This window comes from Rhinolophus sinicus, linkage group LG04 (assembly GCF_036562045.2).
Source record: "Rhinolophus sinicus isolate RSC01 linkage group LG04, ASM3656204v1, whole genome shotgun sequence".
Taxonomy (NCBI): Eukaryota; Metazoa; Chordata; class Mammalia; order Chiroptera; family Rhinolophidae; genus Rhinolophus; species Rhinolophus sinicus.
The window spans coordinates 157,828,702-157,851,080 of record NC_133754.1 but is presented as its reverse complement, the minus strand read 5'-3'; the positions used below and the strand labels follow the sequence as shown (position 1 = coordinate 157,851,080).

The following is a 22,379-nucleotide window of genomic DNA, read 5'->3' as shown; positions in this document are numbered from 1 at the left end:
AGTGATCTAAATCAATACGAAAAAGCAATCTGCTACTAGTTTTCCAGCCCCTTTGATTGAGTGAATACAATTCTCATTGCCCTTCTCCTTCTATAAGCTGGTTGTTCCTTTCGGTTTTGACTCTTTTGACCTTGCATCTGAAGAAATGTGTTTATTATCTTGGTGGACATCCTGGGTTGCACAACCTGATTTCCATTTTTGGTATTCCTCTAGTTATTCTTTTTTTTTTTTTTTTTTTTTAATTGGGGAATATTGGGCAACAGTGTGTTTCTCCAGGACCCATCAGTCGTTGACCTTCAATCTAGTTGTGGAGGGCAGCTCAGCTCCAAGTCCAGTTGCTGTTTTCTAGTTGCAGGGGGCACAGCCCACCATCCCATGAGGGAGTTGAATCAGTAACCTTGTTGTTGAGAGGATGCGCTCCAACCAACTGAGCCATCCAGGAGCTCAGCAGCAGCTCAGCTCAAGGTGCCGTGTTCAATCTTAGTTGCAGGGGGCGCTGCCCACCATCCCTTGAGGAACTTGAGGAGTTGAACTGGCAACCTTGTGGTTGAGAGCCCACTGGCCCATGTGGGAATCGAACCGGTAGCTTTCGGAGTTAGGAGCATGGAGCTCTAACCGCCTGAGCCACTGGGCCGGCCCCGAAAGGGCAACAACTTGACTTGGAAAAAAAGGCCTGGAAGTACACACTGTTCCCCAATAAAGTCCTGTTCCCCTTCCCCAATAAAATCTTAAAAAAGAAAACAAAAAATCCTAGCTTCAAAAATCCATCTGCGTAGTTGTATGAAGCTGTAGGGCATTCATTTTTTCCAATAAATAATATTCTACTGTAGGAACAAATTACACTTGACTTATTCATTTAAAGCAAAACAAAACACCAAGGCATCATAGATGAGGGCTGATGAATTCACCCAGTATACATTCTTTCTGCTAGAGATCTCATCAAACAACATAAGAGTAGTGAAAAACAAGTATTTTTGGTGTTTTAAAGAAACACTGGTTTGGGGATCACTGGTTTCAGGTACACTTTCCATAAAGTGATCTAAATCAATACGAAAAAGCAATCTGCTACTAGTTTTCCAGCCCCTTTGATTGAGTGAATACAATTCTCATTGCCCTTCTCCTTCTATAAGCTGGTTGTTCCTTTCGGTTTTGACTCTTTTGACCTTGCATCTGAAGAAATGTGTTTATTATCTTGGTGGACATCCTGGGTTGCACAACCTGATTTCCATTTTTGGTATTCCTCTAGTTATTCTTTTTTTTTTTTTTTTTTTAATTGGGGAATATTGGGCAACAGTGTGTTTCTCCAGGACCCATCAGTCGTTGACCTTCAATCTAGTTGTGGAGGGCGCAGCTCAGCTCCAAGTCCAGTTGTCCTTTTCAATCTTAGTTGCAGGGGGGCACAGCCCACCATCCCATGAGGGAATTGAATCAGTAACCTTGTTGTTGAGAGCTCCCACTCTAACCAACTGACCCATCCGGCTGCCCCTCTGGAAGTTCAGCAGCAACTCGTTGTCTTCAATCTAGTTGTGGAGGGCGCAGCTCACTGGCCCATGTGGGAATCGAACTGGCAACCGTGTTGTTCAGAGCTCATGCTCTAACCAACTGAGCCATCTGGCCGCCCCCTCTTCTAATTATTCTTAAAGTTTCTAGAGCAGTGGTTCTCAGCTGGGGTTGACTTTGCTTTCTAGGGGACATGTGGCCATGTCTGGAAACACTTTTGGTTGTCACTACTGGGGACAGTAAGGAGTATGTGTGCTACTGGCATCTAGTGGGTAGAGGAGACCAGAGATGCTGTGAAACATCCTTCAATGCACAGGACAGCTCACCCACAGCAAAGGATTATCCAGCCCAAAATGTCAATAGCGCCAAGGTTGAGAAACCCTGTTCTAGAGACTTACAAATTTGTTAAAGCTGAATTTTTAAAAATTTGACCTTCCAAAGAAAAGAAATATAACTATGGGTCATCCTGTGGATCACTTAGCTTCAGAGAGGTACTAAAGAGCACAAAACCTGAAAAATGTCAGAGATCATCTACTCTAACTCCTTCTTTGACAGAAGCCAGAGACTGAGGCCTAGAAAAGAGAAATACTTTTGGACCCTAGCTTTCACCCATGCTAAGATAGTGGAGTTGAATAGAAAGAGACCCTGCAGCCTGAAAGCCTAAAATATTTGCTGTCAGACCCTTTATAGAAAAAGTTTGCCAACCCCGAAATAGAAGGGCACAGCTGTCTCCCTTGATGTCACTTACAGAGTTCAAAGATGTTCCCTAAGTATCTGTCATTTCTCGTCATGTTCATTGACAGGCCCTTCATGCACAGGTTTACCCTAACTTGCTGAACCAAAAGCTTTTATACTTCCACATGGCAGTACCTCGTGTTAATAAACACTGTTTCTTTTTTTCTCCCTTCTTCCACCCCCCACCCCCCCACCTCCCCATCACTCTACTCCCCCTCTCCCACTCGGGTTCAAGCTGTTGTTTCTCAGTCTAATTGTGTAGGACACAGCTCCCTGGTTCATGCTGGTATTGAGCCTTGCACTACCCACGGCTGAGGCAATCGGTCCCCGGGCTCCAACCACCTGAGCCACCGGGCCGGCCCAATAAAACTGTTTCTTTATCTCTATCTTTATCTTTACAAATTTCAAGGTTTAAAAGAATGATCCTTTATTCAAGTATATCTTTATTCAAGATCCTTTATTCAAGTATTTGATGAATTCATCAATTCTGTTGCTTACTTTACGTTCATCATGATTTCATAGACTCTAATCCTATCACCCTCTTTGATAAAAGATTTCTAACCTTATATAACTATACCTAGGTATAAACTATATCTTAGGTAACTATACCTAAGGTATAAATTATAGGCAACTCTGCCTTTCACTGCTTAAACTATTGCTGATTAGTTTGACAGGGCTTAAGACATACACATAATGAGTTACAGCATTAACTAATAGTTTCTTCATTTCTTAAGAGCCTGGAGTCTTAAAGTCAATTCTTAAGTCTTTCAAATATCTGATCGCCACCTGGTGGCAAAAGCAGGAGGTAACTGAGGGTTTATACTTGTATGGAGCCCCTTGACCTTCTGCCACCAATACTATATACTAAATGTGCCTTCCTATAACAGCTCCCTCATCCCACTCATCTTACTCTAGAATAGACCAAAGTTAGTGTTACTGAGGTGAGGATCTACTACAACCTGAGAGACCCAAAGAACACGTCGGTGTACTGGAGTTGACAGGGTCACGAGAAATTTTCAAATCTACAAGCATTCACTATATAGCTGGACATTATTGTGATAACAGATACAATACAGTAAGTCCTTACTTAACACTGTCGATAGGTTCTGTGACTCAAGGAAAAACAACGTGTAAAGAAATCACTTTTACCACAGGCTAATTGATACAAACAAGGGTTAAGTTCTTACGGCATTTCATCAACGTTATTACAAAATGATCTTGAACAAAATGACATTATTTGAGGATGTGGTATATTCAGTGAAAGACTATACCCATTCAAAGAATGCCTAATTCATAGACATTCACACAGGGTTTTCACATAAAACTTCTATTTATTCTGAAACAAAGAACCTCTGTAATTCAACTGTCCAGAGTGGAAACAAATTCTATCTATAAAAATACGAATTTGAGCACCTTTTTACAGACAACAAATTTTTGTTCATCCTTTAAGTCTTACCTGCTCTGTGGTGACTTCCCCATTACCCTGGGCAGGGGTTTTTCCTCCAGTTCCAGTGTGTCTTGTACAGACTTCTAGCAATGTCCTCGTCTCACTGTACTATAATAGACTATTTGAATTTCTCTCTTCTCACGGACTAGACTATGAGCTTCTTGCAGATAGTGGCTAAATCCTTTTACCTTTGTACCCTGAGAACAGTACCTGACACAAATTAAGTCTATCGGTTTGGTGTGTATCAGTTCAATGAATACTGAGTGAATAAATGAATGACAGATGCAAAGACAACTGAGATAGAGATTCTGCCCCCAGGAACTCAGAGTGTAGTATTAAAGAGTGATATGTGAATAGAGTTACGCTATGACAAATGCTATAATACTAAAGCATGCAAAGGGTTTAGAAGTAGCAATCAACTACATGTGTGTGGAGGGGAAGAGGGCTGGGCAGGAAAGGTTTTAGAGAGGAACCATGTAAGTCAGAATTTGAGGCAAAGGTTGCCAGTTGGATAGGGGTCATGGTGTGCTGGGACCAGTTTTCTTAGGGATGGGGCTGGAAGGAACCCCAATTTGCAGTATTTGCTGATGTTTGCAGCATAACTACCCCCATCATGGTTGCTTTCAAATTAAAAACGTAGTTTGCAAAATTCCTGAATATTTAACAATTAGTTCTCCCTAGTGGTAGAAGCCAGCTCCAGCATACTACTGGACGGGGTGTGATAGGATGGATTCTAGGAGAGGGACTTCCAGGTAGAACGGATAGGTTATACAGTTACAATTAATAAATAAAACACATGGTCAATCTGGGAAATTACAAGTTGCATGCTGCTGAATTGTAAAGGAAGGCAGAGCCAGAGGCTAGATGGAGAAAAGCTTAGTGTAACAGGCTGAGGGACTTGAACGTAATCCTATAGGAGAACCACTGACCGTTTTAAGGAAGGAAGAGACATCATATTTGGTCTTTAAGGAGACCATTCTAGGAGAAGTGGAGATAGTAGATCCACTAAGAGGAGAAATTAGACAGCAAAGCTAGTTGGGTAGCTGTTGCAATAGTCCAGAAGTGGTATAAAGGCCTGAGCTAAGACAGTAATTGAGGACCTGGAAAGGAGACTGATTTAAGATATATTTTAGAGGTAAATCTTTAGGGCTTGATAGCCAGTAATTTGTGGGAGATGGTGAGAAAGAGGAAAGAGTAGACAGCATCTCTTAGGTTTTTAGTTTATGTGTCTGGGAGCACTGTGCTGGAATAACCACGCAAGGAATGTAAGAAAATAAGTTTTTGTTTTGGGATGTGTGTGTGCATGTGTGTGGTGTTGTATAGCAGAAGGGCAGAAGGAGGGGAGGTAAGGCAAGTAGGGAGGGTAACAATCAGTTTTGCTGATTTGAAATGCCCGCTAAACATCGAAAGTACACATATCCAGGAGTGATTCAGGAGTGCATAAAAGAGGCTAGCAAAGAAGATTCTGGAGTTGTCATCATATAGGGGCAATTAAAGCTGTGAGAGTAGATGAAATTGCCTAGAGGGGGAAACCTGGACATTTAGATTAGATCAGGTCATAATCTAATCTGACTGGTCAGATTTCCCTATTGGGATGATCTCATTCAGGTGACTTCTGAGAAGAATGGACTAGAGAGGAAACCCACTAGTACAAGGAGACTAAATAGGAGTTATTCCCTTCCCCAAACTATAATACAAAATATGACAAAACAAAACAATAGACAAATAGAACATAATCAAGTTTTTATACTATCTGAAGCCAGTACTGCAGGACCTAACAGGTTTCGCTCTTTTTGGAGCTCATCAGCTGCAGGTAACGGCTCAACTCTACTCGGACACAGTCACTACACCGCTACAGCATTTTACTTTACCAGGCCTCCCATTCAGCCTTCTATTTATTATATCCTGACAACTCTCAGAGTTTCCTTAGCATTAACTAAAAGAAGCTTTTCAGTTAGGTCCTGAAGGCTTTGCTGGGGTAAAGTACCCCATGATTCTTTTGCTAAAACCCCCCAAAACTGTCACCTCTATTCTGAGAACCACTGCAGCACAGATCCAATCACACTGAGGTGTAAGAGATCTCTAGCTCTCCAGGGAATCCTGCTGGTCCCCACATCCCTGTACACTTATCTCTAAATGGGGCTAGTTTTCATCCCTTTTCATGCTTCTGGTAGTAAATCCAGAGTCACGGTTAATTTGAGAGAAAAATGAAGCAAAATAAAATTAATACATAGAAGTCTTTGAGCTAAAGGATTTAATTTTGACATTTCCTGAGGATACACTATACAGCCTGGGCAGGCACACATAAATATGCACCAAAAGCTGGCATCCACGGGGAGGACCAAGTGTATGGCAAGCTACGGTTTGTGTTACCGGGGAGTAGAGGAGGAGTATACATACATATTTACTTATATGCATAAAATACCTCTGGTGACTTAAGGAGTTAGGTGGCTGCAGTATAAGACGTGGGAAAGAGACTTTATTTTATACCATTTTGAATTTTGAACCATGTAAATAACCAAAAAATAAAATTTAGCACAGACCTGCACTCTGCTCGCATGTACTCAGCCATGTGTTGATTGGGAGGCTGCTGACAGAACTGAGCCTAAAGCTTACGAGGCCAACCATCTTTGTTGCTGCGGTTCCTACAGCCTCTTTTGTTAACATCCTCAGTCTTCAATTTATCTGGCATTCTCACAGAATCGGAGCCCCAGGACAGGGCATTATTTTAGAATTCTTTACCAACTCAACTGTTAAGTTTAAAACTTAAATGCCTTAAGATTTAAAAAAAGACAGTCCTCACAAAAATATCTCCTACTGATTTTCCTTCATAGTGTCTCATTTTCCTTAATGAGATAACATCAAATAACTGGACTGAAAAAAGCTAGGAAAGAAAGAGAAATGAAAATCACATTTATGAAAAGAATATAAAGGAAAGCATAGAGAAGAATCTGAAAGAAGAAACAAGTGAAAATCTAAGTCCGATGACAAATTTGTAGCATTGTACTTCAGTAGCTCATGCAGCATATGGAAAGGTATTTATTATATTTACGGACATTATGTTAAGAGAATGGCACGTATGAAATGGATTTATAAACCTGAAACTAAAATTTGTCTCATCAGTCATTGCCAGGTCTCTGGAAACTCACCAGCCTCACATCACCTTGATGTTTATTCTGACGTTCAAGAAAGAAAATAACTATCAAGTGGCCGGTTTGTTTGTTTGTCTGTTTTAAAGAATTACACTCCATGTCTCAGACCTCACAGAAAACATTCGTTTGCACTTTAGTTCTAATCAGCCAGTGTGCATGAGGATGGCTATACTGATAGTTTATAGCCAGCATCTATTCTGATTGTTGTTGCCTATGTAATTCCAGTTGTTGAATATTTTCAGTATCATCCCTGATTCTAGCATCACACATCCATGAACCCAGGTGGCCTGACTAATACATGTAGGTGGGCCAAGGACCAGGCCTATGAAAATACATGGAGAACTTAGAAACGCACAAGCCTATGACATGTCCATGTCAGAGTAATCAAGCCACTGGTTGATTTGGTGGCTCCAACCAAACAGGTGTGATTCTGAAAGAAGCATTCTTAAGTACTGAAGTATTCTTTCTTAGGTATTGGTCGGAATAAGAGAACTGCAGAGTTGGGAGATCATTGGTCAAATTGCCTGTCCACTACAGAAATTTGCTCCATAACATGTGAATCCAATAAGGCTTTGCTTGAACATTTCCAGTGACAGGAAGTTCCTTGTTTCTTGGAATAACTCATTCCATTTTGAACACAGGCAGGGTCCTTTCCTACTGAAATGTCAGATCAGTATTTGGCTCCTTCTCTTCTGATTCCCTAAAGAAGCAATTTTCAAAACCCAGCTTCCTACTTTTCTCTATGCTTTTCTTCCATAGCGTTTTCTTCCACTCTCGAGGTTCAAGGGTCACTTCGCAGTTGACTTTGGGCATGATAGTCCCCTCCTCTTTAGTCCTGGATTCCTAACTACCTCTGACATATGGGCCTTTACATTTAAAAAGACCTAACACTCAATATACTCCAAAACTTCTTTAAATTCCCCTCAAAACCTATTTGCTATTGTTGCTGTGTATTTTTTTAAAAAAAATACTCACTATATTATTATTGTTTTAATTAATCTTGTGTGCTTTAACTTACCCACTTTGTATTGTTATCATTCTCTTTTTCTTTTGCATTTCAAATAATTGTAGCTATTTTAGGCCTTCCTTTGGAGAAGGACTTCTACAAAGGGTCTAGTAATGGCAATTCTCTGTTTCTGTCGTTAGGAAATACCTTAATGTTGCCCTCTGTCTTGAAAAAATTTTTTGGCTGGACATGGAATTCTAGATTGATTGTTATTTTCTTTCAGAACATTTTTGGTATCATTCCACTGTCTCTGGCTTCCTCTGTTGCTATTAAGAAATCAGCTGTTAGTCTCCTTTGAAGGCAGTGTCTTTTTTTCTGCTTTTAAGATCTTTGCCTATGAGGTGTGTCTGTAATGTATGGATTTTTTTAAAATCCTGCTGGGGATTTAAACATTTAAGCATTTAAACATTCTTTAAACACTGACTCTGCTTCTTTCTTCTTATAGTATTCCAATTAGAAGACTTTCTCTATCCTCCATTTCCCTTAAACTCTTTCAGCTTATCCTTATGTGCTATTCCACATAATTTCTTCAATTCTATCTCCCAATTCACTAATAACTGTTTTTCATATTTCCCTGAACATAATCTCCTATATTCAATCCATGATAAAAATCCTTTTGATCGATTCTGCCTTCAAATCTTAGTTATTCCTGAATACGCGACTCTACTGTTATCATCCTACTTTTGGGCCTTATCTGTTTTTAGCTAACTTATAGGGTTTTGGAGATCTAAAACTCAGCCTGCACACAACTAAGATTTTAAGCTTTATAAAATATCAAACTTATTATTTGTTATGTTGGTCTCCTATTACAGAATCTTCATTATCTGTCTCTACTTAATAAAAAATTAAACCCTAAAATATCATCTTTCCAGGACCTGGTTTGACTTTGCCGACATAACCACAGATTATCAGCCCCAAATAGGCCTATTTTCTTTTTGCACCCTGTACAAACAAACTATACTCATTTTTGCTAACATTCTTTGGATCCAGTCTTATTAAACCTATCCTTTCAGGCCTCTCTCTTTTGCAAAATTTTCCCTGATCACTCCCAACATGCTCACTCTACTTTCTGATTCCCTGAGCCCTTCTGTGAGCAGTATATATTTCAGTTATCTTCACTCAATTAGATACAACTCTTTAGTTTTTATGCTTTTTCAAACATATAAAACTGCCTCTCAGTATTCAATAAATATTTGTTAATTTGCATACGAAATCAGATGCTGTTAAATCAGAAATAATGATGTTTTACATTTAACTGATTTATCTTAGCATGCTTGGAACAAAACAGAATATTAAATGGCATTAAAAAATTTAAACTTTATTCATGTTTAAGATATCCCCTCAAAAGGGATTCTGCCGCAGCTTATCAGTGAAGATAAACATTATTTAGCTCTTTCAAATATAATCACTCACTCTCTAATCAAACAATACAAAACTATCTTTCAGGGTAAATGTTAACCCCTAAAGTTGTAAGCCTAAAGGAACAGCTTACACATCTAGAAGTTCACCCCAGGGACCACACTAGTGTTAAAAAAAACACAAAAACAAAAAAACCTAAAAGCCTAGTTTTAGAAATTATTCTAATGTTGATAAACAACCAATCCATTTAAAATAGGTTACACTACACCAAACTTACCCATTCACTTTATAACAAATAACCATTATCTCTAGACTACACTTCAACAAGAACCCAACTGTTATTTGGGCTTATAATGCAGAACCCCTTTTTCTGTATTAAAATACTCTTGTCTCTCTTTTTACTTCTAAATAACATGTAAGAAATCAAATCAAGTCTTAAATTACCTTGAATAACTTATAGGTTTAACGTTATATATAAAAGAACTCTCTTAGCATGTAGCTTTTTGGAAAATAGTTTCTTAATTCTAGGCCAAATAAGGGAAGATAGACTGGGAAAAGTAAACTACTCTTAGTATTTCTCTCAGAGGACAGTGTTTAGCTCTCTTACCTTTCCTGTCCCGTCCTTCATCAACACATACTGGCAGACTTCCTAGGGCAATGCAGAAATCCAGACAAGAGAAGGAAGCACACTAAAATAATGGAGGACAGGCTACAGGAGATGGACAGTGTCAGACATCATGCGGGAGAAAAGAAGGAATTATCATAGTTAGCCACTTTATTCAAGACAAACTACAACTAGTTATTTTAAAGGTAGAGAGAAGAAAAAAAAGATATTTTACTTCTTTGTAGCAAGGCTCCTTTCAATAAGAATAGAGGAGAGTTTCAGTTAATTTGGAAATTTGTCTTCAGAGGAATAGATATAACTTAGCAAACAGTACAAAGGGACAAAAGATAAATATGATTGTCCAATTTAAAAATATTAATTAAGAGATATAATTATAGGCTTTGAGAAAAGAAAAAATATATCAGAACTATAATCTGGAAGCAGTTAAGAGAGTCGTTCTATCTTTCTTTTCCAAGAGAACCAACTATTAAAAGCAATGGAATTCCAATGTTTACATATAAAAATGATGAATGTGGCATATGCACTTAAGTACCCTCAATTATATGGTCTTATACTATGAAAAGCAAAAATACTGTCTCATTTAACCATGGAGATCTATAAACAGAACAAAGTATTCCCAATAAGGCTTTTCACATCAGGGACAATCTTCTGTTCATATTGCATGATATAAAACACCTCCTCCACCCTGTTTTAGTAACTCCCCCATCTAGATACCACAGTGCTTGAAATACCACTATTGGGAGACGGGAGACAAGCGTCCTTCAGATTTAATACAGTATTTATAATTTAACACTTCCCCTTTCTCCCCAAATACAAGACCCTAGAAAAGTCTGAAGCTATTCACACTAGCAATATGATTCTGTTTCTTCAGTTAGAGGTGGTTTATAAAAATGGATAACTGGATGGGTCAAGGCATAGGAAATGGGACAAAAGAGGACAGAGAACATAAGAAAAACTATTTTACAACTTTGGGTACAACCAGTTGCTTTGTTATGAGAACATTATAGGTGAAATCCTCTGCATATGCGATTTAGGCATTTCTTTAAAATTAATTTCAACAAAAGTCAATTAAAGTCATAACATTTCTAAACAAGGTAAATGACCTTTTTATCAAGGCTATTATTTTTTGTAAAGTAAAAGGCAATCTACGTAAGAATGAATTCATTTTAAAATTTAAGTGATTTTATCAATTCTGATGGCATCTGAACAGTCTAATGAAATTTGTTAAATAAAATGCATACCTCATATTCTTTTCTGCAAACTTTGGAAATATCATTTTTTGAAGATGCCTAAAAGATAAAAAAATTTTCTCCATTAATTTATTACACATGCTATTCAGCACAAGACAAAAAAAGAACACAAATTAATATAAGTTAATTGCCGGTATAGTATTCTTTATTTCATCAAGGAAAACCTTATGTTCAAATATTTGAAAGTGCCTAAAATACAACAAACACATTTCACGCAATTTCTTTAAAACAAACGTCAGCCTCAGAATCTACATGATACGCTAGAACCTCACTCTAACTTTTATGGCTTTTTCTCACATATTAACACAGTCCTTTTGTTATTTCAGGAACTAGATGACTTTGAAGGAAATGTAAATCTGAATTTTCTTTTTTTTAACTGAATTCCACTCTGTTGCAAATTTTCTTGTGAAGCTCTGCCAGGATGTTTATATTTTGCTTTTTCTTTAACCCTTCATACTGCAAGTTCTCATACTGACATTTCCTCAGAAAAGATCCACGTATAAGAGGGGGCAATTGAAGAGGGAAAGGCTATGCCTGGCAATCAACAAAAGTTATTTTTATGTAATTCTCTTAACAAGTTTATGAAGAGATGGCATCGCCTCTACAGATGAAGACAGAGGATCAAAGAAAGAGCAAGTTATTTACCACATTTAAGCTTGTACTTTGTATATAAAACAAGCTACAACAAATCTGAAGGGTGCTAATTCTTCCATATGGTATCAGCCCATATTTAGAGATGTAGTTTCCGAGCCAGGGGCTCTGGTCCCTTATTCTATTCCCTCCTGTCTATCACCTAAGCTCGTGCAATTTTGAATAGGCCAGTAGGTGAGGATGAGGAGAGCAAGAAGCACAATGGACTGGCAACTGTTTTATGCCCCACGAGACGGATTATAGTTCCAATCCTCCACTACTCAGCTTCATCTCAGAGCCTGGAGGAGAGCAGCAGATACGTAGCTAGGCTGTGTGCTGCCTGAAGAGGGCTGCAATGGTGTACGTGAAAGTGAAGGTGACACGGTGTCTTACATACTCCTGTCCACAGACAGTCACTACAAAAAGAGAATGCAAGAAGACTTTCCAGCTGTGGTTTCTAAATTTCCCAGGTAAGTCTACTCCCACCACTTGGAGTATGAAGAACTAGGAGACCAGTTTTCCCACAACTGTCTCAGGAACCATTATGAAAATATACACAGTGAGGAAAAACTCAGGGGCCTCACTTGAACCGGACCAGAGAGATTAAATCAAAGAGAAGTTATATTACTAGTTCACTATAGGAATCATGTTCACCGAGGAACAGAGAGGGGTATAAGAACATGCTCAGGGTCCACCCATGATGATGAAAGACAGAAGGCAAGATGAAATGTATCAACGGCTCCCATCTAGGCATACCCAAAATTCACACGACCATTTGGTCAGTCAGCATTGATTAAGCATGACCATAAGCAAAGTACAAAAGGCCTCAATTCCTAGAATATTCTTTCTTTGTGTGGCAGAGTGAAGTTAAGAAAGAATAAGAGAGGACTGAGAGTCCTACGTGCAGCAGTCATAATCGAAAAAGCAGCAAGTCTAAAAAGAAGTGGTCTATGCAAGAAATGCGAAATTTGCAGCTTTTATGAGTCACATCTCCAAAGGTGTGAGGTGGGCAGGGTTCAAGACATATGCACAGCTAATACCCAAACTGCACTCCATGCTGCTAAAGACCCTGCCTGTCCAGTGTTACCTGCTTGCATGCCTGTCGACACTCCAAGGTAATAGCCAGTTCGCAGCAGCCTAAGCCAACCCAGCCATCAGACTTCTTAAACACACCTTAAAAACAAAATGTTCAAATGTTTTGATTATAAGTAGTGACAAACACAAACAGCATGCCAAATTGGTTCATAGATACCACTAAAAATGAAAGCAGGCGTCCACAGGAAATCTGACAGAAGGGCCTCAAAAATATTAAGCTCCTCCTCCCCACCTATTCCCAATGCTATCAGTCTTCTCAGGGTCCCTTACAGCAAAATTATTAGTCTCCCTGCCCACCCAAAACTCCACGTCATTCTCACTCTTGGATAGGTAGCATCTCTACAGGGCACACAGGTTAAGGAAAGCAAGGAGAGGCCTTCCTCACCATTAGACTGTGAAGCAGAGGCAAAGATTCCAATTTAACTTCACAAAAAAGAGGACAAGTATTACTGAATTCAAAAATATTAAATACCTAGAATAGTGTAAAACCCATGATACTGTTTAAAAACTGATACTTAGTAAACAGATAGGAGCATCTCCTGTGAGCCAGGACTGGCTTTGATGGGCGCACTTCATCACTGGGTAAAATGACTCTTCTGGTTCAGTTTATGCACAGCAGCTATCTCTCCAGCTAAATCACTGTGGGGTATCACAGTACCACTTTTTATAAGAAGTATCCTAATGTATTTTTAAGATCCCTTTTTGCAATCATAAATGTCAATGAATGGCTCCTAGAATAAAGTTCGGAGATATAATAATTATGAAAAGAGAAAAAAGATTTATGCTTGTAGGGATCCTGCAAATTCCTCCTCATTGCCATTAAAAAAATGCTGTATGCTGCTTCCATGTAATACATAGATCTTCAAATCAACGCATATATTAAATTAGATTATTATTTACATTTGAAAAAAAATGTTAGTGATTCAAGGCAATAGGTAACATAGTTCTCCAAATAAAACTAGGACTTAATACAAATAGAAGCATTCTGCTAAGAAACAAAACAAACAAAAGTAAACAATACTCACAAATACAAACAAAACTTTCCAAATATATTAGTTTGGTGCAAAAGTAATTGTGGTTTTTGCAATTATTTTTAACCTTTTAAACCACAATTACTTTTGCACCAACCTAATAATTATAAACCACCTCAGTTATTACAACTAGTTAAAAATGCTGCATATCATAAGCTTCTGTATCCCTACATGTTTTAAGAGCCCAAAGGGCAACAGACTCCCATCTAGCGCTGTTGCCTCGTATAATTTCCTCTAAATCTTTGCTGCTTGCTATTCAGAAGCACTCACATTTTAGATATAATTTTGAAAGGAATCAATGTAGGTCATAAACTCTGTGAACTTCTACAGCATAATGCAATATATTGCTGTTTCCACATACCCTGTGCCCTCTTAGAAAATATTAAATTGTTCAACAAGCATTTACATTTACTGAGCCTCTACTATGTACAAGGCATTCTATCAGGTATTCTGTGGGCTGCGAAATAGATAAAACATGATTTCTCCCATTATGGAGATGACAGTTTGGTAAAAACTCTGTGTGTATGTGTGTGTAAATTCTAGAACATTAGGTAGAACAGGAAAGAATTAGGAAAACAGGCAAGGATGATTAAAGGAAGGCAAACAGTCCAAATTGTTTGAAATGCAAACTTCAAACTGTATGACAGCCTTTAAAGCTCAGAGATACATAAGATATACTCCCTTTTTCCGAGACTCTGGCTTTAACCAGGACTGAAAAATAAGCTTTAATCCTAGGAGACTGTGAATGCCAGGACAGGGAGTTTGGGCTTCATTCCAAAGGAAATGGATATCCCCTCAGGGGTATTTTTTTGAAGGGTTAGGAGGAAAGCTATGATGTGTTAAAAACCAGTCACTTATAATATTCTACCCCAAGAATGTAATAATAAAGGCTTGAACTAGGAGTAGAAAGGACAGATACACAATTTTACAAGGGGAAAATCAATGGAGCTAAAAAGAAAAAGCAGTCACAGATAACTTGGTTTCCAATCCAGTGTCATTCACAAGGGAAGGCAATTATGGGATGAGTTTGGTTTTGGATTTGCATTTCAGATACCACCTGGACGCAGAGATCTAAGTAAAGATGTCTAGAAGTCACAAACAATGACTTGGATTTGCAAGTTACCTTCCCAGAGCTGGTAAGTTACCAGAGTGAGTGTGGAGAGAGAAGGGAAAAGGACCGCACACAGGAATAACCAGGTCCTTGTGGAGGGGTGAGGTGGGGTAAGAGGAGAAAGGTAAGAGAGAGCAAGGTGCAGTCACAAGAAGGTAGTGGTCAGTAATATCAAGTCACAGGGAAGTCACAGAAGATTAAGTACTGAGAAAAAGCTGTAAGACGTGGGAACCAAAGAGATCCTGGGGATCTTTCAAAAGACCAGTTTCATTAGAAGTGGAGACAAGAGTACAAAGTACTGAGTGAATGAGAATAAGTTATACGTTTGAAAATGTGGGTGCCTATGGAAAGGAGAAGATAGCAACTCAAGGGTACATATTAGGTTATAGGACTATGACATAGATTTTACAATCACAGTAAGTTTTTTAAAACAAAGTGCTGAAAGTTACATTTCTATTGCTTACCTGGCAAAGATGAATTCATACAACTCCAAATTTCAACCTAAAATTGTAATCACCAAAAGGCTTTTATGTAGATAACCAGTTCCTAAATATGACACTTAACTTCTACAGAAATCATGTATGGATGATTTGATTATGCTTGTGTCTATACAGTCAATATTCTAGGACTATATGAGTATCAACCAGCTATTTAGGGGGAAAAAATTAAAACAGATGCAAAGTACTGCTTGCTCTTTTCCCATCTTCCCATCTACGAGCACTGAAGATTAGGCTGGTTACTCAGGACGATTACCAGAATCGGTGTTTCCAAGCACAAAGACAAAAGTGTCTGTAGAATGACTACAGGAAAATGTATCATCAGCCAGACTGTTTGATCATTATCTCCACCCCTCCCCCCCGCCCATGCCTCACATAATGTAAGCTACCATATCTAAACAGGCCATCTCGTGGCAAGCTCAGACTTTCTTAACCTGGTCCATGAGCATCCAAACACTGAGGATGGCCCAAGCATTAGAGACATTTTAAGCTACATGATTCAGGCAGGCAAGCAATACATCTATCATACACAAGAAAATGGGAAGATTGGAATATTAAGTCACACATTTTCCCTTATCCCAAATACAACTTTTCAAAATCAAAGAAAATATAAAATGTAGTCATTATATTAGGTTGGTGCAAAAGTAGTTGTGGTTTTTGCAATTATTTTAAAACTTTTAAACCGCAATTACTTTTGCACCAACCTAATCGTTTTCATAAAGTTGTCAAAATATAATAATATGTAAAATTCCAAATTCCAGATAAACAAACTATAATGAAATTTGAAGATTGCAGTAAATTTGTATTTAACATTGTTTTTACTTACATCATAGAATAAACAATAAAAATGAAAGACAATATTCTATCTAACAATTTGTGTGAAGATCTTTTTAAAGTATCTAGTTAAATCCATCATTTTACTTTGACCCCAAACCCCGTTCACATTGAAAATTTTGCTAAATCAAAGTAACTCATTAGATGGCTTCATTTAAACAAAAGCTTCCACAGTTAAGTTAAACAAGACCTACCATTGTTTCAGGGCAATAATCTGGGGCTCGCTGCAACAGATGTTTTAGTCGAGATTCACTTTTTGAGGAGAATATCTATTTGACAAAAAAAAAGTTTTTGTGGTATTTTTATAAGAAATAATAAGTAAATTTATTATCCTCTAGAAATCTAGAGGTATCTAGATAAATATTCAAGTATCTAGAATATTTTCCAACTTCCTTTCATAAATGGAAAACCTTTGGAAAGATCTAAATTAAACTGAGGTAACATTTCTTAAAAGGTTGGTTAGTTTGTCAAATAATCAAGAGAGTCCAAATACAGCAAGTCTAGACCTATTTTCTAATGACCAAAAATGTAGAAAACCAGGCTACTAACCTGTCAGAAGACGGGAGAAAAAGAAAGAAAAAAATGATAAATTTATTCTAAACTGTTCTACAAACTGCTTTTAGTCAACTGACCACAACGAAAAATAGACTACATATGTTACACCATCGATATTGGTGAAGAACAAATTTATGAATAGCATTACAAAATAAACTTCTCCACAAAATGCCATAAAATAGAGACAAAGCCATTTTTTTAATACAGATGCTGAGGAGCTGTCAAGTTCATTCACCAGGCTAATTGGCTCACTTCCAAACAGGACTTTAATTAATACAATTACAATTTGATGTCTCAGTAAATTATAAATCATTACATATGTCAGACAGAACTTCATAGTTACCTGCAAACAGTCAAGACTAAAATCCATGAATGCTAAGGACAATGAAAAAGGGTTTATCGCCAGTTAGTTTTAGTAGCCATTTTTCTCCCAAACTACCAACTATAATTAATAAGGCAAGAGAACTAGAATATCACAATTTTGTAACCCCTAGTGAATTAATGCATTTAGGCAATTATCAACAAAGACTATTAACATTACAAGAAGAGACAAACAGACACAATAGCCTTATGAGGAAGATGTAACAAACAAACAAAACAAAAACAAAACCTAGCCTGAATCTGATCATGCCTTTGGATCCATTTCATAAGACAGCTGCTAGGCATAGGTGGCTATTTAAATCAATTAAAATTAAATAAAATTTAAAATTCAGTTTCTCAATCTCTTTCATTTCAAGTGTTCACTTGGCACAGGTGACTAGTGGCTACTGTTTTGGATCACACAGCTATAGAATACTCTCGCTACTGTAGAAAGTTCTATTGGACAGCTCTGCTCTAAATCTACCTACCAATTACTAAAAACTACAGAGGAAAAAGAAACATACTAAATGATACCACAGGGATGCGAACAGCATAATTCAGCCTAAGGGAAACTCTAAGGATAAATGACCAGATTTATTCATCAAAAAAATACAAGAAGAAACCTATAGTTCAAAAGGTATTTAAAAGACATAACCAATTGCAATGCATTTATCTCACTTGGATCCTGATTCAAACTTAAAAAAAAAAAAAAAAAACCTTATGAAACTATGAAGAAATTTGAAAAATAGATATTTGAATATTACATTTAAAAAGAAGTGATAATGGTATTTTTATAAGACTTTAATGAGTACTTATAAATTATAGATAAAAACTGAAAAATTATGGATAAAATGATATGACAACTGGGAGCTTCAATATAAACTTGTCTCAGTACAATGGGGGAGGGGTAGATGGAGGAGTAAAGGAAACACAACTGGCCTTGACTTAATAATGTTGAAGCTGAATATGGGGGTTATTATACTTTTCTTTACCTTTGTATATATCTGAAAATTCCCATTATAAAAAGAGAAAAAGAAGAAAAGAAAAATAAATGGAAAAAGAAAGACAACAAGGAAAAGAAAGAATAAAGAAGAGACAGAGAGGAGTAGCACATGACATTAGCAGTGGATTGGAAAGAAGCACAGAGAAAGCTATGCTTCCATTCATCCATCCCCATTTCCCTCAACTTTATCTCCTCACAAAACAGAAAAGAAAAAAAAAGGCAAAAAACCCACAATACTTGAAACAGTTTAGAACAGTGGAAAGAAATATGAACTGAGCAAGCTGCTTAGCCTTACTGAGCCTGGTGACAAAGAGCATGGACTTGGTAATCAAACACATTTGGGTTTGAGCCCCTGCTCTTCAGTTAATGCCTTAGGGACCTTACTTAGCAAATTATTTAACTTTTCTGTACCTCAATTTCCTCACCTATAAAATGCAGATAATCACATCAGCTTCCTCAAGGACTTAGTGTGAGAATTAAATGAAATAATGCATGTAATGCCTGGCACATAAGAAAAAATACAATAAAAATTTGCTCCCGAGGTTCCAGGTTTTTTAATACCTAACAAGCAAAATTAAGAAGTTAGATACTCAGGTCCCTTCTGTCTCTAAAATCATGATGCTATAAAGTAGAATGAATCAAACTGAGAAACACTTATTAGGAACATAAATAACTTACGAATATAAATAACTAATAATATTAGGAATATAAATAAGCTAAATAACTAATTTAGCTGAAAGAAGGCAGCATGTATATGTTTTCAGATAGTAAGGTAGACTTGAACATAAGCAGTTACTTTTCTCACTAAACAACTGATAATCACACCTAAAAAGAAAGATGAATGCTTACTCAGAATACATATTAGAATATATACTATATTGTACAAATCATCTCAGAGCAAAAAATTTAATGACCAAACCTGTACCCCATTCAAAGCAGAAACGAACAGATCACAAGGCTTACAATCCTGATCTTGAGAGCCGTTTTTTTTTTTTTTAACTCATACTATCTCCTCCTTCTGTCATAACTCATTTCCCTTTGTCTTCAAACAAGCAAAGGCCTCTCGTCTTGAAGCAAGTCTTCATTTCCTGCACCGACTTACTGACTTCTCTAATATTCCACTTTTTCCTTTCATTGCATCCATTTCTTCACCAAACTCACAAACCTTCACTGACCAGCTTCCATAAGCAAGGGCATGAGTACAAGATGAATGACACGATCTCTATATAAAAAATGTATCATATAGTTGGGAAAATAAGATATAGATAAGAACTGAATACATTTTTGCAAGTTTGAAATATTACATAGATTTAAATTTTTCAAAAAAATGTTTTAAATTTCTGCTAAAAGTCTAACTTTTAGTCCCACCACTCCAGTCAATCTAGAAGTATTTATGGAGTTTTGTATGTCAGGCACTATTCTAAGCACTGAGGGATTCAGCATAAACAAAGCAAACGAAGTCCCTGCTCTAGAATATCTCCCCTAACAGTTTTCTTTTTAAAACTAAGGCCTTTTCTCAGATAGCAAACTCCTGGACTTTTATTTGGCATCTGACACCTTATTTTGTTGACTATTATAAAACACTATCCCTGATTTCTTATCTAATTCAAATTCTAAAAGTTTTAATTCCGAATCTCCAACTGTCTTCACAGAGTCGTTTTCACCAATAACTTAGCAATTCACCTTCCCCTTAAACCAAGTCTTTTTCCCAACCTCCCAAAGCCATCAGGGTTCTATTATTCACTCCAACTCAAAACCTAAACAGCATCAGACTCCACCCTTTCTTCATTCCCTACTGGTTGAAGAAATAATTATTCCTCACTCCGGCATTTCCTTTCATTTTGAATGAGCGCTGCTAGGTGCAGCAGCCTGGCCTCTACTCTCTCCACTGTGCACTCACTCCTCCCGTGACTGGAATGACTGACTTACCCAACTGCTGAGTTAGGCGGGAGAAAGTGAACATATGTAACCCAGCTCTTACCTCTCCTCCTCGGGGAGTAAATCTAATTCTGTAGTTTAGTGTGTATTTGGAGACAAAAGCTATATTCAACATTTGTATAAATAGCAATAAGAGTAATATTTGGGGTCCTATCTGCCTTATTCCTTTGCCTATTTCTCAATTAGTTAAGAACTAAGAGAAGAATGTTCTTTATTGGGGTAACTATAGTATTCACTTAATTTGCTAAGTTACAGAATTTCTAACATTTCTGATTTTAAGAAATTAGACCTTGCCTTAATTTTAAGAAATTAGGCTGCAGGTGCCTCATAAAAATCATTCACCCTATGGAACACCAGTGGAAAAAAACCAGAGGAAACCAAGCAAAAAGTCAGGAAAGCAATGCTTCCAAAAGTAGCAAGGCTACTTTAAAAGCTCCCTTACAGTGATGCCATCAAGGGGCCATTTTTGCTTCTAAAAGGTATTTTTCTGGCAATAAACTTACAGAAAACTTAATTTGCTATATAGTGTTTTAACGTGAATCTCTAGCAGCCATTTAGATGAGCTGAGTCACTGTCTTGTTTTATAACTAGAAAGCACCTAGCAAAATCTTTCTAAATTCATAATACTGTTTGAGAGATCTTTTAATTCCAGTTAAATAGCTCTCTCAGTTTCAGGAAGTGACAAAATCCAGGTTATTACTTGAAAAGTTGATTGAGGCCATTAATTCTCAAGTGCTAAGGCTAGAACTACACAACCAAGATGATGAAAGAAAGGTTAAGATTTTGTGAACAGGTATTCTCAGTGGATCTTGCCTAAAAAGGCACAACCAAAAAAATTCAAACCTACAGAAAAGTTTCAAAGGCAGTACAATGAACACTCCCAGCCTTCATCTAGATTTGCCCACTATAAACATTTTGCAACACCCACTTTAACTCTACATAAACACATTATTATTAGTCTTATGTTGATGAAACATTTTAGAATTCACTACAGACATGATCGCTGATCATTCAATTCCTATATACTAGCAAGGACACCATCCTAGCCAACCACAGTGTATCACCAAATTCGGGATCAATGCACTGATACAACATTGTTACAGCCTGTATTCACATTCACTAAAATTTATCCCAATAATGTCCTTTACAGTAATCTTTTTTATTCCAGGATCACACGCTGCATTTACTTGTCATGTCTCTTTAGTTTCCTTTAATCTGGAAACTTCTTATAGCCTTTGTTTTTATAACACTGATACCTTTTTGAAGAGTACAGGTTGTCTTGAGGAATATCCCTCAATCCAGGCTTGCTTTATTGTTTCCTCAAGATCAGGTTATGCATTTTTGGCAGGAATTCTACATGAGATACTGTGCTCCTTTTCAGCGCACCATGTCAGCAGACACATTCATTTGTTCCAGCATTGGTGATGTGAACTTGGCTACGGTGCTGTCCAACAGATTTCTCCAAAAAATTATACTCAATAAACTGTTATATAACTAATACCCTCTAGAACTATGATGTAAGCTTACCTGTTCACATACATCACGGCACATTTGGTTATCCTTTGAATGATTACAACACAAGGCACCTAGGAAGAAAAAATAAACACCCGATGTTGATCACTTTAAATAAACAAGATGGTTAGACTAATTCAGATGGTTACACAAACCATTTATTCAAAAGATTATTATTAAGTTTAATTCAACAAACCTTTACTATGTATCTATTAGAAGCAAAAGACAGCCAGTAAAGTCAGAAATCCCAGTTGGATAGCAGGTAAACCCAAGCCTAAAGATCCAAGTCTGGAAGTCACCGGCATAAAGAAGGTATATGGAAATGAATGACATTGCCCAGGGAGTGTTTCTAGTGAGAAGTGAACCCAGCACCAAATTCTAAAGAACAGCAACAAATAAGACATGGGAAGAAACAAAGAAACAGATTGAGAGGGAAGAGTGAGGGGTGGTAGGTCAAGTACCAGAATATAGCATCACAGAAGAGGGCGTAGTTAGTGTCAGGTACCAGAACAGTCAGTTTAGATTGAAGACTAAGAAAGGAAATGGATTTATGAATTAGGAGGCCACTTAGTGGCCTTCACAAGGTACTTTCTGTGGAATTGGTAGTAGTGACTGTTAAGCAGTAAACTAGAGGAGACACAAAGTATAAACAACCAATATAGGCTTTCAAGAAGTCTAGCACTGACGGGAGGGGAAAAGGGGTAGTTACAGAAGGATGCAAGACCAAGGGAAGATTTTC

The 22,379-nt window shown here is 37.4% G+C and overlaps 1 protein-coding gene across 3 annotated transcripts in view; it reads right to left on the bottom strand.

The window, feature by feature from the left end:
* Positions 1 to 22,379, bottom strand: part of RECK (reversion inducing cysteine rich protein with kazal motifs) — a 65,398-nt gene that overhangs the window by 30,058 nt on the left and 12,961 nt on the right. The window contains exons 1-6 of one of the 3 annotated variants that reach the window (XM_019729089.2): positions 21,656 to 21,671; positions 17,171 to 17,202; positions 16,467 to 16,541; positions 15,406 to 15,442; positions 12,792 to 12,877; positions 11,066 to 11,113 (exon numbers count right to left, since the gene is read on the bottom strand). In XM_019729089.2, coding sequence (XP_019584648.2) covers positions 11,066 to 11,113; positions 12,792 to 12,877; positions 15,406 to 15,442; positions 16,467 to 16,541; positions 17,171 to 17,197 — 273 coding nt within the window. In that variant the 5' untranslated portion in view covers positions 17,198 to 17,202; positions 21,656 to 21,671. Of the gene's footprint in view, positions 1 to 9,806; positions 9,909 to 11,065; positions 11,116 to 12,791; positions 12,878 to 15,405; positions 15,443 to 16,466; positions 16,542 to 17,170; positions 17,203 to 21,655; positions 21,715 to 22,379 lie in introns of those variants that run through there. The other 2 variants (XM_019729088.2, XM_074330706.1) reach the window with 2 other exon arrangements.